General features: G+C 48.9%; 1 protein-coding gene across 3 annotated transcripts; it reads left to right on the forward strand.

Annotated features, from left to right (window-relative positions):
* The first annotated feature begins 943 nt into the window (after positions 1–943).
* Nrros (negative regulator of reactive oxygen species) lies at positions 944–18,021 on the forward strand. 3 transcript variants are annotated; one of them, XM_075966894.1, is made up of 3 exons: positions 944–1,435; positions 13,229–13,349; positions 15,803–18,021. In XM_075966894.1, the coding sequence occupies exons 2-3, from the start codon at positions 13,242–13,244 to the stop codon at positions 17,771–17,773; spliced, it is 2,079 nt and encodes a 692-aa protein (XP_075823009.1). In that variant the 5' UTR covers positions 944–1,435; positions 13,229–13,241; the 3' UTR covers positions 17,774–18,021. The 3 variants fall into 3 exon arrangements, with proteins under 3 accessions (XP_075823009.1, XP_075823016.1, XP_075823026.1); XM_075966901.1 differs by having other exon boundaries at positions 998–1,384; XM_075966911.1 differs by lacking the exon at positions 944–1,435 and adding an exon at positions 3,790–7,781.
* The last annotated feature ends 363 nt before the right edge of the window (positions 18,022–18,384 follow it).

The following is an 18,384-nucleotide window of genomic DNA, read 5'->3' on the forward strand; positions in this document are numbered from 1 at the left end:
GAACTTCAGGGCAACTGAGACTAAAATGAGACCCTGTCTTAAGAGAAAGAAAAGTAGCTCAGCAGTGGTGGTGCACGCCTTTAATCCCAGCACTTGGGAGGCAGAGGCAGGTGGATCTCTGTGAGTTCGAGGCTAGCCTGATCTACAAAGCAAGTTTCAGGACAGCCAAGGCTATATTACAGAGAAACCCTGTCTCGAAAAAATCAAAGAGAGAGAAAGAAAGAGGAAGAGAAAGAAGTGAATGAGAAAATTAGGACTCAGACACCAGTGATTCTTAAACCAGATAGGATAGAGTCTGACTAGGAGATGAACAAGACTGGACTTTGTGTTGGCCATCTACTGCGAGGTCTGGGACCCACCCTTAAGTGTGGTTTGTATACCCACTGACACTCCCCTGGAGAACCTAATTTTCCTTTGAGAATGGTTGGGGATGGGAGCTCATGTTTGCTTCTCCATCTCTGCCCAGATTTGGTTTGGATCTATGCAAGCCCTGTGCACACGACCACCATTGGCAGAGAACATTTTACACAGCAAATCAAATAACTCAGTACTCAGTAGAGCCAAGAAATTGATGGTGCTGACAGTCTACAGTGCAAGCTCCATTAGAAACAAACCAAACTTTTCCTTTCCTTGTCTTCCTCTGTTCTTCTTGCTTGTTTGTTTGTGGCAGGGTCTCATGAAGCCTAGGGAAGCCCCAAACTTGCTATTTATGACAGGACAATCTTACACTCTGATCCTCCTGCCTCAGCCTCTCCGGGGTTGGGATTACAGGTGTGGAACACCATGCCCAACTTTCTTTTCCATTTATTCATTTACCTTCTTTTTTTTTTTTTAAAGCATGGTGCCCATAAAAATGATTGATAAAGACTGGCAGAGTAGATAAAAGCAAAGATTAATGGGTGGACAACCCTTCTAAATGGTGGACTGGTCCCCTTTTCCAATTAAACAAACTTGGATTGCCCTTCACCAAATTCTGTCCCAACTTGATCCTTGGATAGAAGCGTGGAGAGTTCCTGGGATAACCGACCACAAGCCAGGACTCCCAGCTCCCAGGCTCACCCACCGGGTTGGGAGCTTAGCGATCCTAACGTCTTCGCAAACTGCACCTGCGTGGTGACAACTCTGCAGGTCCTCCAGGGGCCCACGTCCTTGTCCCATCCCCCTCCCGCGCCCCCCGCGGTCGCAGTTCCTTCTAAGACGCTTGCTGAGTCGCTGAGCAGCGAGCTCTCCATGTGACTTCAGTTTCCGTCGGTTCCTTCCGCAAGTGCTAAAATAATCTGATGCCCCAGAGCGAGTAGGCAGCGCGGCAGCGGCAACTGCTGTCCAGGAGGCCGGGGCCCTGGAGACGATGCGCCCCACGGAGCCGCCTGGGCCTGCGGGAGCCGTGAGTATTTCGTGCGTGGGCTCACCGCCGGGCACCGCCAGGCTTCTCGAGGTGGGCGAGCTGGGAAAGGATTGGGTGGTGGGAGGTCCGGCAGCCCCCCCACCCCCACCCCGCGCGCGTGCACACTCAGGCTCATTGTGAGTTGGGTTTGCGGTATCCAGATACCCCGCCTCTGGGCTGGATTTGGGGGCTACACCTCTGGTGTAGGTGGAAGTCCCTCCCTCAGGAACTCTTAGAGCTGAGAAAGGGGGTGTGATGTGGGAGAAGCACCTAGGGCTTTAGAACGAGCTGTGGTTCGATTCCTGCCTGAGCAGGGCGAATGTGAAGAGGTCACTGAACGTTCTGAGCCTCCGTTTTCTCATCTGCACGATGGTTAATACTCCTTGCTCGGTCTGAGTGACCGGACATAAAGAGACGAGGCAGCGAACACTCACCATGCGGGTGTTTGCGTTGTCTTTCTTGCCAGTACATAGACATAAATTGAGACCCACCATTACACAGGCAGTCATAAGGATTTATCCAGATCTTCCACGCTCAGCTGTGTGTTCAGCCAACAGACAGTGAAAGCGCTTCTCCTAGAGTCTTTGTCCGGGGTAAAATCTACATGAATGTTACTCTGATCTCCAGATCTACAGCTATCGGAGCCAGGCTCCTGACTCCTGTCCAGTATTCTGCTGTAGCCCTCTTGGCCTCTCTGGGCACAGACACACACCCATGTACCCATAAACACCCAGGAGCTGGGCAGGAAGAAGCATTACCCTCAGAGCTGGCTCCACGTTGCTTGCTCTACGGAGATGAACACGTGCCCCACTGTGATAGGATTAGAACAGGCTTTCCAGGGTCCCTTTTTGCTACTGACCGTGAGGCACAAACTTTCCATGGCTGCAGGTGTTTGGGGCCTTTCTAGCCTGGGGCTCCCCCATAGGCTGTATATGTAAGCCTCAGAGTTCCTAGAGGGGTAGAGATTCATGGGCCCAGGAAAAAACCTCAACACCTGCCTTTAGGTTAAAAACAAAACCAAACAGCCTCACTGAGAAGGTGCCTTCATTTGATGGGTCCCCCAAGGGAGCTCTGTGGACGCTCACACAGACTCCATCTGGCTGTCCTGGAACCCACTACCCTCTAGTTCTTAAGCCGCTATCCAAGGGCTACAGGGGCATCCCAAACAGAGCTGGCCACCTTTGTCTTTGTCCTGAGGAACACGGGCACTGGCCCGTCTGTCCATGGTCTTCCAGACTTGAAAAAAAGACCCAGTGCAGACCCTAAGCTGCTTCCTGGTGGTGCAGATCCCACCACGGAGTGGAGGCCAGACTCTTCTGTGGGTAACTGGTAGCTTGGGCCATGCTCCATCCATGTGATAACCACTTATGTCGGGAGAGCTTTGATCATCTTCCCCGGGACCTACTTGACTGTAATACAGTCCCAAGGGCCACTGACTTCTGCTCAGGAGTCATTTCAGCCACGACTTCACTAACCTATGGATGTGTCTCTTGCCCTTGGTGGGATTTATTATTCCCTTCCCTCAAAACCGTTCTTTTCAGCCTCATAGCTGAGCAAAGGTGATGCGTGCAACCTGGTAGGTTAGCCAGTGGTTCTGAAAGCTTAGAGAGGCGAAGAAGAAATAAAGAGGACCATGAAGCTTCGACCTCATAATGCTGTGTGCAACTGCAAACCTGGTCTCAAGGATCTAGAGATAAGATGGTTTTATTATTTATTTATTTGTTTCTACTTTCGGGAGCTTGGGGGATCAAACCCAGGTATTTGCACATGCTAGGCCAAGACTGTCCCAGTGAGGTACATACTGGATCAGCCCTAGATAGGATTATTTAAACTGCGGATGACGGACGAAACCCACCTAAAAACGGTTTCATCCCAACAAGAGGATTTGCTCTGTCATATACCTGAAAAGTCTAAAGGCAGTTACTTCGGGCATGTCTGGATGCAGATTTAAAAAAAAAAAAAATGCCACCAAGAATCCTCAGTCCTCATCTGGCTTGTCTTTGCTCTTACTGGGCTTGTTCTAGAGACAGAGACAAAAGCCACTTCAGTTTCCAGGTTAATCCCCACCAGTGTGACATGTGAAGCAGAGACAAGTGCTTTCCCCTAAGTGGTATCCCTGGATTGATACTGTGTCTGACATAAGCCAATCACTCACTCTGGTTAGGGGCACAGGAGGTTGTAACAGGGACAGCTTCCATCATAGTCCCCACAGTGAGGAGCTGGGATCAGCCAAAAAGAAACAAAACCCAAAGAAACAAAAAGTTAGGCTTCTTAAGAAGGCATGGAGTAGGGGAACAGTGAAAAGTACTGCCTACTGAATTGCATGCCTAAAAATGGTTACAGTAATACATTCTATGTGATACAACAGAGGGAGGGAGGCAGGCAGGGAGGGAGGGAGGAAGAGAGGGAGGGAGGAAGGATGAATGTGTGTGTTTCCCCAAAAAGCAGCCCAGCAGTTGTTACCAGAAGCAGGAGAAACGAATGTGGGCAGAGAGAACTTTCCAGGACTAACAGAATCAGGGCTTGAGACCAAACTGTGTGTCTTCGGTGTGAGACTTCAGCCTCAGCAGAGGGGACAAAGGAGGAAGTAGAAACTTTGCCCTGATGGTCACCAGTGAGATGGGCATAAAGAACAAGGCTGGGACCAGTGATGGGCTCAGCGTGGCCACAGAATTCTGTGAGGTCCCGGGGGACTCCCCTCCTGCAGCCCCAGCCCCCACATTTACCACAACCAGGCTCTATACTTGGGCTTGCCCTGCGCTACTGCCTGCTCCTACCTCTAAGAAAGATAACCATCGGGGAGGGGATTTCTCCTCAGGAGATAGCATTTGGGGCTCTGACTTTGCACACTGCCTCTTCTCAGTGAGTCTTAGACATCTAAGGTAGCCCCAGTCGGTCTTTCCTGGCTTTTCTTGTTTCCTTTGGGTGAGAAGACTGAGGGATGTCCCTCAGATTGCAGAATCAATGGTGAATAGCTCTCTCCCTGCCTGGCCTGGGGCCACCTTTTTCAGCTTCAGGCGAGTTAATGGTCCCTGAAACGCCCCCCCCCCCACTCCCACTTACCCCCCCACCCCGCAAGGCACTTGAAACTTCCACCTGGGACAGCCCTAACGGCCTTTCTCTTGCTCTGGTTATTGAGCTCTTCTTCTAGTTCTTGAATTAAAACTTCTATTTTAGCAATAATCTTGGCTTGTTTCTTTCTAATTCCCAGGGCTTCAAGGCTCTCTAGTCATTTAGCTCATTCCTGCTTCCACGAAGGTGCTAATCAGATTGTCAAAGTTAGCGTGGCATTGGTCTCTGACCAATGAGAATAGATTCTGTGGTTAGATATAGGATCCTAAGGGTCAGATGTCACCTCTTGGCCCGCTGAGTTATAGCGGCACCCCGAGAGTTCTAAGGTAGTAGCCAGCTATCTTGGCTAGAGGCTCCTGGCTACTCACCAACAAGTATATATCTACCTGTGCACCCCAGCTGAACATTTAAATGACAAACAAAACAGCTCCCCAGCAGGTGTCCCTGTCCCTCCAGCACCTCCTTCCTGGACTGAACTCCAGCGCTACAGGACCTGAGTCACTGAGTTGACGCCGGCCTTTTAGAACCGTGGATTCCTTATCCGAAAAGTGGAAATAACTAAGCAGACATCTGTGTGCCTGTGCTCAAATGCAGCACCGCTGTTCACAGTGGTCGAAAGGGGATGAGTGATGAATGAATGCAGAAGATTTGGTAGGGGCAGCACTCAGCAGGAAATCCTGGTGTGTGCCGCAACCGGACGGACCTTGGAAGGAAGGCTTCTGGTGCAAGAGAATAAATAACTATGACCCGGTTCTCTCTAGAACTGGCAATCCCCGGAGGAACATCCGTGGTTACAGCTGTGCCAGAGAGGGACATGTGGAGAGTGATTTCAGATGACAAGGGTTTGAGGGAGGGCTGATGGGAAGGTTATGGCGATGGTGGGGTGGTTACCTAGCCACGTGAAGGTACTTAATGCCACGGAATTATGCTCAAGAGAGTTAAAGTGGTAAATTATACACATGTGTTACCACAGTAAGAAGAACATGGAAGTCACCCCTAGTGCATAGAACCTGCCGCTGATGTTAAGTCGTGAATCAGGGTCTGCAGGGGTCTTTGCAAGCTCCGGCGTTAATGTTACTGACTGAACGCATTTACGACAATTCTCTTGTCTTTATGCAATAATCTTTCAAATTTTCATTTTTTAGGAAGGTAACTTTTTTTTTTTTAAAGATAGACTCTCACTATGTAACCCAGGCTGGTCTTTGGTTCTCCATCTTCCTGCTTCAGTAGTCAGAGTACTGGGATTACAGTCTTGTATCAGCATGCCTCATTTAGAAAGGAATTTTTAAAAAAAAATCATAACACTCTCATTCCTCTGTGAATTCACAAATCTTCCTCTCCTCCTCTTCTTTTCCAGTTTATTTTGAAACAGGGTTTCTCTGTGTAGCTCTGGCTGTCCTTGAACTTGCTCTATAGACCAGGCTGACCTTGAATTTAGAGATCTGCCTGCCTCTACATCCCAAGTGCTGGAATTAAAGCCTTGTGCCACCACCACCTTGCATCAGGAGAATTTTAATTTTCTTTTTAAGTTTATTTTTGAGACAGGACCTCACACTGTAGCCCAGGCTAACCTGAAATTTATGTAGCCCCTGTAGGTCTCAAATTCATGACAATCCTCATGCCTCAGCCTCCTCAGTGTGGGTCTTACAGACTTTTGAAATTTTGTATTTATTTTTCTAATGTGCCTGAACAGAGGCCAGAGATGTCTTTGAATCTCTTGGGACTGGAGTTAACAACAATAGTGTGAGCTGTCATGTGGGTGATGAGAATCGAGCCCAGGTCTTCTGGAGGAGCAGCCAGTGCTCTTAACTACTGAGCCACGTCTCCAGCCTTCTTACAGGAAGGTTTAAAGTGTTGAATTGTTTAATATGCACTCTGAAGTATTTGGGGAATACAGTGGTCACTGATCACAGGCTTTTTCCAATTTGGCTGTATGCTCCAGTTTTTTTCATATGTAAATATTAGAGGGAAGTTAAGTTATTAATGATTAATAATTACTCAAACTGCTTCTCAAAAACATAAAGTTAATAAAAAACTGCAAGGATCGATAGGATTTTCTATATACATATCTATCTATTATCTATCTATCATCTATCTATCTATCTATCTATCTATCTATCTATCTATCTATCTATCCATCCATCCATCCATCAGAGCATGTGGGCTGTCAGATTAGTCTTCAACTGGACTGTTCAGCTGTAAACAGGAGGAAGGTGCCTGAAGGATTAATGGGAATTTGGTAAAAGAAGACCACAGAAAGGGTCTTTCCTGCAGAGGAAACAGCTTGTGAAATGTGTGATTCAGCCAAGGGCTGCATGCATCCCAGGGTGGTTGGGGTTTGTGGTATTGAGGTTGAGTTGATGCGGAACTCACAGGCTTGAGTTTGAACTGAGGCTCTCCGTTCACCAGGCATTTGGCCACACCTCTGCGTGGCTCAGGTCCCACAGCGAAGCCCCACAGAGATGCCAGCATTTCTACTGATCTGGGCAACTGTTAGGAGTCCCTGTCAGTTGTTGCTCTTTTGTGCCTTCTCAAAGAAGCTGTGTTGGGGAGTGGGTATTTTCATTCCCACTCCAGGACAAAATTAGCTGTGGTTAATCTCTGTGGTCTCTGTGCAGAGGGCCCACAGACTCAGGTGTCACCTCCCCAGGAAGCCCAAGATTCACAGGCATCTCCCATGAATGGGACAGAACAGCTCCTTCAGTGTATTTTTTTTTTCCACACTGACTCCATTTGCTCAAAAGACCTACCTCCACTTCCCATTGGTTCAGATGTTACCTAGCTTCACCAAAGCATGCATCTGCCCCCTGAGTGGGAGGAGAGGGCACGGCTGGAGGCTATGGAGGCACTTGTAGTCCCTGATGCCATGTGCTTACATGGAAACCCTTGGCATTTCCTTATGAAGACAAAGCTTTTGCACGCACCTTCTTTTACTTCTGTCTTGGCCCAACCTTTTGCTGTGTTATCGCCACGTGTGGCCACTACTAGAGAGGAGCCACGTGGGTCTAGCTAGGCCTTACCCTAGCCCCCTCCTTTACACTATTCTTTCCTGCTTCCTCTTGAAGAAGCATGGTGGCTTGCCCTTACTCTTGCAGAAGTCACCAGTGAGGGGTGGGGGGGGAACCTGTGAAAGGAACTGAGAAACTAATGCAATACAGGTTGGGTGCCTGAGGAGATTATTTTCTCACATACAGATTCTTTTCTTATGTACAGAGGGGACACTGGGAACCCACTGCCAGCCAGATGCAATCTCTCAAAGTGGGAGCACATTTGCAGTCTTGAAGATCTGTGGCTAGATACGTTCTGTGGCCGCAGACTGGACAAAGTAAGCTGACCTCTGTTGGTTTGGACGGGCTGGCCCTGACCACATGGGGAGTCCATTTACTTCTCTGTGGCCCTGAGAAATGGAGTCTGAGGAGGTAGTAAGTGCTTGAAGCAAGCAATTGCTCGCTCTAGGAAATGCTCAATGAGGGGAATTGCTGCTGTGGTCCTCAAGCCTCTACTCAAGCAGAGGCTAGGGTGGAGGCTGGCGGGACCTGGTTCATTTGCCCAGGAGATACCTTGACATCCGCATTTGACAAATGTTTTGGGGCTATTTCACGGCCGCTGCCAGGCTGACTGCCCACATCGCTCCATCCCTATGTTAGGATTTCCAGCTATAAAACAGTGCTGAGTGATCCCATGGGAAATTGTGCTGCTAGTTTTTGGTCAACTTGACACGAACTAGAGTCATGTGGGAAGAGGGAACCTCACTTGAGAAAATGTTTCCATCAGATTGCCCGCAGGCAATTGTAGCGACCGTGCCACTACAGGGCCGTATGCGAGCCAGGAACTAGGCTGGAGCCTTAAAAACATACAGAGATAGACAGAGGAGATGCGGGGACATGGGTCATCCTTGATACAAGAATGCCAACTTTATTGTGCTCAGGGGCAGGTTATATGGGGATCCTTAACTGATAGTTACGCCCCAGCTCTTGGGATTTTCAGCTGTAAAACCCACCAGAATTCACTCCCCTGCCATCAGGAACTCATGAGGGTCTCGTGCTCAGAGCAGCTGCAGGCACAGGAAAACAAGTTGTTTTGCTCAGTTCACTCCAGCAGTGAGGCAGGCAAAGAAAGTCAAGGGGCCAGGGGTCTGCAGCCCCCAACAGACAAGTCTGGGGAACATTTTTTTTATTGATGTGGGAGGACCCAGTTCTCTGGGGATAGTGATACCCTTGGGTATATGGTCCTGGATGCCATGAGAAAATAGGTTGAGCAACCCCTGTATGCGGTAAGCGGCACTCCTCCATGGCATCTGCTTGAGTTCCTGCTTCCAGGTTCCTGCCTTGAGTTCCTGCTATGACTTCCCTTAGCTGTAAGCTGAAATAAACCCCTTCCTCCCTGAGTTGCTAATTTGGCTATGGGGCTTATGACAGAAATGTTGAGTTTGTTAGAAACCTAGCCAGGATAGAAATGCTACCTTTTCTCAAAAGGGTGGCCAACTACAAAATTTGGATTAAAACTTACTTGCTAGAAGGGTCTGCTTCAACTCTTTACCTAGCTGTCCAACCCATGTCCCAGAGACCAGCTTGACGGGAGCGGTATGAACACATTATCCTTCCCTAGATGTGTTAAGCATAGGCTGGCTGGCAACTCGTGAGGTGTTGTCAGGATGCTGCCTTCTGGACATTGTTTTAGAACCTAATCCAGTTTAGGTTTGAGCACTGCTAGTCTCATTTTATTGGAGAAGAAACTTTTTGAATTAGAATTATTGAATTACAAAGAATGCATACATTTCTCTACAAAGCCTCTTTCCTTAAGGCTTGTTTCGCTTCTCTGATTACTTGAGAAAGTTCTCAATTATGTGGTAATTCATGCACAGCACTTGCTAATAGCTCCTTCAGCAAAGACACTCAGTCCCTTGCCTGGCAGCCATGGTATGGGAATCACAGCTGGAGGGGTGGAGAGGTGAAGAAAGCAGATGTGGGGGGTGGTTGTCGCTGGGGTTTTCCAGTGAGACCTGAAAGCTGCACTGATCATCTTGACCACTGCGGTGTGGTGTGTCCAAGGAGCTTTCTGCAGATCTCTGGTCCAGAAGAGCGTTTCCAACCTGAAAGTTACTGCTTTGAGAGCCCGTTACCCTTTCTCGATAAGTCCATGCCTCAATTTCGTTTCAGTCCCAGGGCTTGCCCCGGGCCCTAACACAAACCAATCTGGTGCACTTGACTGCTGAGCTACATCCTGGCCCAACGAAACCAGCCCTTTTTTTTTTTTTTCATTTTGAGACTCAAAAAGTTGATTTGACTATCCTCAAAGTTGTGATCTTTCTGCCTCAGCAGGAACCCATCACCTCTGGTTCTATATTTTCATCGGACACTGCTTCAAAACCATCTTCTTTCTTTTTTAAGATGTATGTATGTATTTATTTCTTATGTATGCAGTGTTCTACCGACATGAATGTCTGCAGGCCAGAAGAGGGCACCAGATCTCATCACAGATGGTTGTGAGCAACCATGTGATTGCTGGGAATTGAACACGTGGTTGCTGGGAATGGAACATGTGGTTGCTGGGAATTGAACTCAGGACGAGCAGGCAGTGCTCTTAACCACTGAACCGTCTCTCCAGCCCCTCAAGGTCAATTTCCTTTGCATCGTTAGCTCAGAAAGGAAACAGAGGTCACCTGGGGTATTTCAAATAGGCGATGTCATGCAGGAGACTGGCAGAAGATGATGGCAGAGGCTGAGCCAAACAAATAATAGCCTCTTGCTGTGTAGGAATCTGTGCCCTAGGTAGGAGGGAGGGAGGACGGATGGTGGTCCCAGAGACTGGGGTCACCAGGGAAATCTCAAGGGGAGAGGGAAAGGAGAGATATTCTGGATCCTCCGCTCTCCTGCCTTCTAACTCCCCAGCAGCGCTCCTGATGGCTGAAGATGCTGTGGGCCAGCTGCCACGGGCTTGCAGAGCCTTCTGCGCCTGCTTAGGAGCAGGGCAAGGCAGGATGAGGTCATCACTCTGAGGATGGAGAGCTCTACCAGCGCAGTCATCTGCCCCTGGGCCACCCTATTCTTTTCTTTGAAACCAAACAAATAAAATAAACATTTATTTTTAGTTATGTGTATGTGTGGGGGGGTGCCCTTTGAGGCCAGGGGCATTGGATCTCTTAGAGCTGGAGTTGCAGGAGGTTGGGAGCACACGATATGGGTACTGGGAATCAAATCCTCTGCCAAAGCAGTAAACACGATAACCATTGCGCCATTTCCCTAGCCCCTTGTCTTATTCTTACTTCTCAATACAGACTTTTTAATCCAGCCTTTCCGAGTAGATTGTTGAATTGGCATAGCCGAGCAGTCGCCCCTCTAGCCATGTCATTCACTGTATTTTTTCCTGTACCATCCTAGAGACGATACCTAAGAACAACAACCACACAAGCTCTCAGCGCCATTTGGAATTCATAAATAATAATTAAGTTCTCAGCAGCTTCCACTGTTGATGAAGCACTTACAGCATAAGTGCATGAAGTCTGCGAGGGGTTATTAGTGCGCCCGTTTTACGGGAGGATTAGCCAAGACTTGGAGACTCTATAGAAGTTATGGAGAGTGGAAGCAGAATTTAAACTTTGGAATGTTGAGGTTCCAAACTCTATAATCTCATGACAATTCTGTTACTTAATGCCAGATGTTGCCCTGTGGGCCTGGCTTTTTTTTTTTTTCTGGGCTAGTTGGCTGAGTTTAGGAGGAGAGAATACCTTTAAATTTTGCGAACATTTTGGTGTCTCACAAATTTAAATTACCCTGGGTATAGTGACCCTTGCTCATCTAGCGTGCCAGTCTGAGGTGTCGTGAGCCCCTAGAGAGCTTCCCTCCTGCCCTTCACACACCAGAGTTTAGCTTGTCAGTATTCGGCGTACAGCTGCGTGTAGCAGCCCACGCATGACAGGAAGTGGAGAAAAGACTTTACTGTGCTGACAATTCCCATTTCCCCATCTCTCCTCCAAGAGCTTCAGGACATTCCGTGAGATGAAAACGTGAGTGAGCAATTTTTATCGTCCTTGGCATTTACGAATCTGGCAGCCTTACCTCAGGATGGGCTGGGATCCCAAAGTTTCAGGGGTGCTTGTGTGTGTGTGTGGGAGGGTGCCGGAGGACACTGAGGACAGGAGTCCAGATGGCTCCACATATGCCATCTGTGTCCTGTGCCGGCCGTGAGGTAATAATTCCCGCACAGGTGCAGGAATAGGAAGAGGGCCTTGGAAGGGATTCCCAGAAGCTCACGAGGACGGATCCCGGGGTTGTTTCTGTGGCATAGAGAACCGGTCTGGCCTCCAGTCAGCGCTGGAGCTGATTTGACTTGATTGGTTTCACTTGGTTTTTTGATAGTCTGTTTTCAACAGGGAACATTCAAATCTGACTAAGATGTTAAATCACCCTTTGGGATGAGTAGACATACTAGAAGGAAGGCAAGGAGGGGCCCTACGGTGGTCCGCGTGTGTTAGCAGAAGGTCTGTGACTGGCATGGAACGGGGGTGGTTCATATTAAACACAGTGCTGCTGCGGACCCAGGGAGAGACCGAAGAGCTGTTCTCTCTCTGGTCCTTCTTGCAGGTATCCAGGCAAGAATGGGGTAGACGGGATGTTGGACCAGGCTCTTGCTGTTGATGGGGGTGGAGGAGGGCGAGGATGCCACTGGGCTCTCATGAAATTCCATCTAGGGGGAAAAGCTCCCTGGTTACCCACCCTGGAGCTCAGAAGGGGGACCCGGGCTGCTCTCATCCCTTGATACTCAGATTTGGAACCGTGGATAGACCAACATTACACTTGGACCTTTGTTGCCCTGAAATTTGTGAAGGTGGTGCTGTTACCTCTTCATTGGAGACTCTGTTGATAGATGTATCATTTCAAGCCATCCATCACTGCTGTTCTTTCTGCGCTGGCCAGGCAGGAGGGCCATAACCACACCAGAATTTTTTTAATCTACCCAAGGATTACTTTTTCATTTTCTCAAGTTTTTTTTTTCCTTATCTAGGTGAAAATATGAACATCTTTTATGGATGGGCTATATTTAAATGAGCCAACCAAAGTGACAGACTTATTTCTGAAAGCCTTTCTTCGTTTTTTCTTCTTCTTCTTTTGGTTGTTGTTTGTTTGTTGTTGCTCTCCTAGACACAGTTTCTCTGTGTAGCCCTGGCTGTCCTGGAACTCACTCTGTAGACCAGGCTGGCCTCGAACTCAGAGATCTGCCTGCCTCTGCCTCCTGAGTGCTGGAATTGAGTGCTGGCACCATCACTACTAGGCTTCAAAGCCTTCTTTCAGCAAAGTAATTGATCTGTCGGAGTCCAGAGGCTACAGTCAGCGTTTCTATCCTACTTTATCCTTCCTTTGCCCATGCTCTCATTCATTCGTTCATTCATTCATGGCATAGGTCTCGAGCTCGTGTCTGCATCAGGCAGAGATGAGCTTCAGACAGAAAGAAAACTGCAGGCTGGCAAAACACAGGAAACTCGGTGACTTCAGGCCTGGTACTCAATCATCTGTCCTGTCCCTTTGGGGTTTCAGAGGTCAGCCACCTGCCCATTGAATGGCATAGATGAAATGAAATGAGCTCTCACGGGTGGTGTCAGCGAAAGGTTGAATGTGTTGGCTGAGCTGAGAAACTTGAGTAATTTGTGGTTTTCCACCTCCTTGTAGTTGTGGGCCTCCAAGAGATACGTGCAGAAGCTAGCTGATTCTTGTGCCAGTGCTGAGCTCGTGGCTAATCCGTCGTATTCAGTTTGTCCTGGTCTTCTGTCCACAGTGCTGCGCTTGAGATGGAGTTCCTGCCCCTTTGGCTCTGCCTGGGTTTTCACTTCTTGGTTGTGGAATGGAGGAACGGAAGTGGGACAGCCGCTGCAGCTTCCCAAGGAGGCTGCAAGGTGGTGAGTTTCCCCTTGGATTCTGCTCTCTCTTTGGCCCCTGTCCTCAGTCTGCTAGGAAAGCTGATGCCTTGTCAATCAAAGGGCAGTCTGACTCAGTATGTACCTGTCTAGCAGCATACCTGCTCAGTGCCGTGTGCTTACTACTCCTTAGCAGGAGATTTCAGGACGGCACTTGGGAAGGACCCGGAAGTCCCCACCCCACCTTTTCCTGTGTACTGACAGCAGGAGGCCCCACAAACAGGCCTAGTCGGCCACCAGGAGCAGAATACCTGGCTAAAGAGCTCCTAATGTTACCAGAGTCCCTGAGGGACACACCAGCACTGGAGAAGTCCTGCCTGTGAGTTCATGTGGGAGCCAACAGAGAGCACACTGCCCAGACTGTATTACAGAGCCATTTTGGTTGGGTTGTAAGCTTTGCATAAGCTTCTGATAGTCCAGAGGCAGGTTGCCCCGAGCCTTCACAGTTGTCTTTTGAAGACTCCTCACCTGCACATGAAGAGAGATTTAGGTCATCACTAAGCTCCGTTCCAGAAATTTGCCTATAACTGAAGGCTGTCAAGGGTCTGCGTGAGAAACTCACGCCCACTCAGCATTGCTCAAGCCCAAGAACTGGAAAGACAATCTGGAAGCCAGGCTTAATACTTACATTCAGGATTTTTTTTTTCAGTATATTTGGTGCCATGGAAAGATAGTGTTCTTGAAGATGATTAATCTCAAACATCACGGCCATTGTGGTTCTAAACCACTTGTGGCAACAGTAGCCAGTGTGTTTAAGGTAGTGCAGGGGTCACCAGCCAGACTGGCCAGGCCTAAACCCTATAGCCCCACCACTGCTTAGCTGATGGTCCTGAAGTTGCTCTATGACAGTTTCTTTATCTATAAAACAGAAACAATAATAATAATAACAATAATAATAATATCTACTGACCATGGTGGCACACACCTGTCAAGCCAGTACTCAGGAGATGGAGGCAGGAGAGTCAAGAGTTCAAGACCAGTCTGAGCAATATGAGACCCTATCAGTAATGATAGCAATGGTAATAACTAATTTCTAGCAATGATATCATGATACCGGGCTCTTTTGATGATTGAATGAATTTACAGCACGCATTCACAATGATGCCTGATATGCAGTGAGTGCCATGTGTCTAGCCAGTTATCATTATTATGTTATTATCAGCATCAGTCCAGCTACATGTGACTGCCACCATTCCCCTCCAAAGGCAACGAGTGACTTCACATCACAATAGCTATTTGGGGGTGACCAGGCACAGGAAGAGAAGGGAATAGAGCATGAGGTCACCAGCCACTTTTTAGGGCTCAGTCTGGTGGGGAGCCGTAGAGCTTGACCATCAGGGAGGTCAAAGAAAGGGTTTCCTCTGGCTCTTATGATCTGAGGAGTCTGGAAACCCCACTGCTACTCTCCGTTACGTCAGCCATCTGGCCTGCCCATAAAATGGCCACGGGAAAGCTTCCTGTGTGCTCCGGGAACCACATGGTCCTTTGCAACACTTGGGTGGGTCCGTGGGAATTGCAAAGGTCTGAACCCCCCTTGGACGACAGCAACTGTGGAGGAACAGGGTCCATCACTGGCTGAGGAAAGCCACTACGCACAGTGGTCTCCAGGGAGGCCTCGGGAAAATACAGAGATGACAACGGTCCCAGGGCAGAGAACCTGGCAAATTCATTCTAAAGTCTATCCTGAAATTAAAAACAACTCAAGTGTTCAACAATGAGCAGCCTAATCAATTAGCGCACATTGGTAATTACAGCTGATATGCCAACACTCATTAGCCATAATAAATATGATTTACATAAGCAATCACACTCAGTCCTCGGGAGGCAAAAAAACCTATGAGCAAACTACAAGTATAATAGTTGTGTCTTTTATCTGAAAGAGAAGCTGAGATTACATTATTGATACAGCGTCTCTCAATATAGTCCTGACTGGCCTGAAACTCTCTCTGTAGACCAGGATGGCCTCGAACTCACAGAGATCCATCTGCCTCTGCCTCCTGGGTTCTGAGTACTGTCACCATGCCCAGTTACCTTTGTTTTGTATTTTAATATAACAACAATTTTTTAGTTATTATGTTTTATTTTAATAACTTATTAAAGAATTTGAGACTTTAAGAGATTAGTTCTTTGCTGAGGGTCAAATTAACATATTGCAAAGTAGACATTCAGACTTGAGTGCTGGCTCCAAACCTGGGTGTTGTCCTTTTCTTGGGCCTTTTCTTTTCACTCCACTTTGTCCTTGGAGATTGGGCCATTTGGTACTCACTTGTTAGTAAGAAACACCTTGTTCTACTGGCCAACCTATAGGAAGCAATGGCATTGCTCTTCTTAACAGTTTTTTTTTTTCCTGGATACCTAACTAACATCTTCTGGCTAGCTAATTGCTTTTGCAGACTCCATATGTGTGCCTAAATTTTGTGTGTTTTTGGACCTAGGTGGATGGAGTTGCTGATTGCCGGGGGCGGAACCTTGCTTCGGTACCCAGAAGCCTCCCGTTACATTCCTGGACACTCATTCTGGATGCCAACCCTCTCAGGGTGCTGTGGAATCATTCCCTCCAGGCCTACCCACACCTGGAGAACCTCAGCCTGCACAGCTGTCACCTGGACCGTATTGGCCACTACGCCTTCCAAGGGCAAGGCCACTTACGCAGCCTGGGCCTGGCAGACAACCGCCTCTCTGAGAACTACAAGGAGACGGCAGCAGCTCTCCATACCCTGCTAGGACTTCGGAGCCTGGACTTGTCTGGAAACTCCCTGACTGAAGACATGGCAGCCCTCATGCTCCAGAACCTCTCCTCGCTGGAGGCTGTGTCCCTGGCGAGGAATACCCTCATGAGACTCGACGACTCTGTCTTTGAGGGCCTGGAGCACCTCAGGGAACTGGATTTGCAGAGGAACTATATCTTTGAGATTGAGGGTGGTGCTTTTGATGGCTTGACTGAGCTGAGGCACCTCAACCTGGCCTACAACAACCTCCCCTGCATTGTGGACTTCAGGCTCACGCAGTTGCGGTTCCTCAATGTCAGCTATAACATCCTGGAGTGGTTCCTGGCAGCCAGGGAGGAGGCGACCTTCGAACTGGAGATGCTGGACCTGTCTCACAACCAGTTGCTCTTTTTCCCCCTCCTGCCCCAGTGCAGCAAGCTGCACACCCTCCTGCTGCGGGACAACAACATGGGTTTCTACAGGGACCTGTATAACACCTCCTCGCCGCAGGAGATGGTAGCCCAGTTCCTTCTTGTGGATGGCAATGTGACTAATATCACCACTGTCAACCTCTGGGAAGAGTTTGCCTCCAGCGACCTGTCAGCCCTTCGCTTCCTGGACATGAGCCAAAACCAGTTCTGGCACCTGCCGGATGGTTTCCTAAAGAAAACACCATCCCTTTCTCACCTGAATCTCAACCAGAACTGCCTGAAGATGCTCCACATTCGAGAGCATGAGCCCCCGGGAGCCCTCACTGAGCTAGATGTGAGCCACAACCAGCTGGCAGAGCTGCGCCTGGCTCCAGGGCTCACTGACGGCCTCAAGAACCTCCAAGTGTTCAACCTGAGTTCCAACCAGCTCCTGGGCGTTCCCACTGGCCTGTTCGACAATGCCAGCAACATCACTACAATTGACATGAGCCACAACCAGATCTCACTCTGTCCCCAGATGGTGCCCTTAGACTGGACGGGATCCTCCCGTTGTGTGGATTTCAGAAACATGGCCTCTCTGAGGAGCCTCTCTCTGGAGGGCTGTGGGCTGAAGGCATTACAAGACCGCCCATTCCAGGGTACCTCCCTCACTCATTTAGACTTGTCTAGCAACTGGGGGATTCTGAACGGGAGCATCAGCCCTCTGGGGGCTGTCGCCCCTACGTTACAGGTCCTGGCTCTCAGGAATGTGGGCCTCAGTTCTGGCGCTGCAGAGATGGACTTCTCTGGGTTCGGGAATCTGAGGGAGCTGGATCTTTCGGGAAATTCTTTGACTAGCTTCCCAAAATTCAGTGGCAACTTGGCCCTGCAGACTCTCGACCTCCGCAGAAACTTCCTCACGGCCCTTCCTCAGAGGGCTGTGTCTGAGCAGCCCCTGAGGAGTCTGCAGGCCATCTACCTCAGCCAGAACCCTTACGACTGCTGCGGGGTGGAAGGATGGGGGGCCCTGCAGCACTTCAAGACGGTTGCAGACTTGGCCATGGTCACTTGTAACCTCTCTTCTAAGATTATTCGTGTGGTCGAGCTGCCTGAAGGCATGCCTCGGGACTGTAAGTGGGGGCAGGTGGACACTGGCCTGTTCTACCTCGTCCTCATTTTGCCTAGCTGCCTCACCCTGCTGGTTGCCTGCACCGTCATCTTCCTCACTTTTAAGAAGCCTTTGCTTCAGGTCATCAAGAGCCGGTGTCACTGGTCCTCCATATACTGACCTATGTGTCAAGGTTAGAAATTTGATCGGTGCGCATAGGGATGGGTTTCTCTGACGGGTCTCTACATCTGTCAACGCTGAGTGTGACCCACTGAAGGTTAAACTAAAATTTTATAAAATTTCTATCATTCGTCCCCTTAAATTTTCCTCCCACTCTTGTGGTTTATTCTCATCCTCCTGGTGGAATATTTATTAAGTGGCATTCTGTTAGAATAAAGGGCGTGGCTCATAAATATTTTTAAATCAAATGTATCTTGTGTAATATCCTTTAATGGTTTCCTTTGGGTTATTTTTCAATGATCTTTCTTTGGTGACGTCTAAGCAAAGGTTGTCAGCCTGATGCTACCTGACAACGCATACATTTCCCACCGCATGCCCAGGAGATTTGCCCAGGACAAGAATCCCAAGGATTCTGCTGGAGGGTGTGGCACCAGATGGGCACTCCCCACTCTGGCCACGGCTGAGAAAGAGACGGCTGCTGGCAGCCATGATGTGTCCATACACAAGCTAGGAGAATGGTAACTCAGCCTGCGTTCTGCCTGTCTGTGAGCCAGGGGCTGTGCTTGCTCTGAGGGAAAGCAGAGGAAATGCAGAAAGGAAGGAAGCCACAT

This window comes from Microtus pennsylvanicus, chromosome 1 (assembly GCF_037038515.1).
Source record: "Microtus pennsylvanicus isolate mMicPen1 chromosome 1, mMicPen1.hap1, whole genome shotgun sequence".
Classification (NCBI taxonomy): Eukaryota; Metazoa; Chordata; class Mammalia; order Rodentia; family Cricetidae; genus Microtus; species Microtus pennsylvanicus.

Bases quoted from the DNA above. Each gene is read 5' to 3' on its own strand.
- Nrros (XM_075966894.1), top strand. From the start codon at position 13,242: ATGGAGTTCCTGCCCCTTTGGCTCTGCCTGGGTTTTCACTTCTTGGTT. The intron at 13,350-15,802 runs GTGAGTTTCCCC...TTTTGGACCTAG, and splicing joins CCCAAGGAGGCTGCAAGGTG to GTGGATGGAGTTGCTGATTG.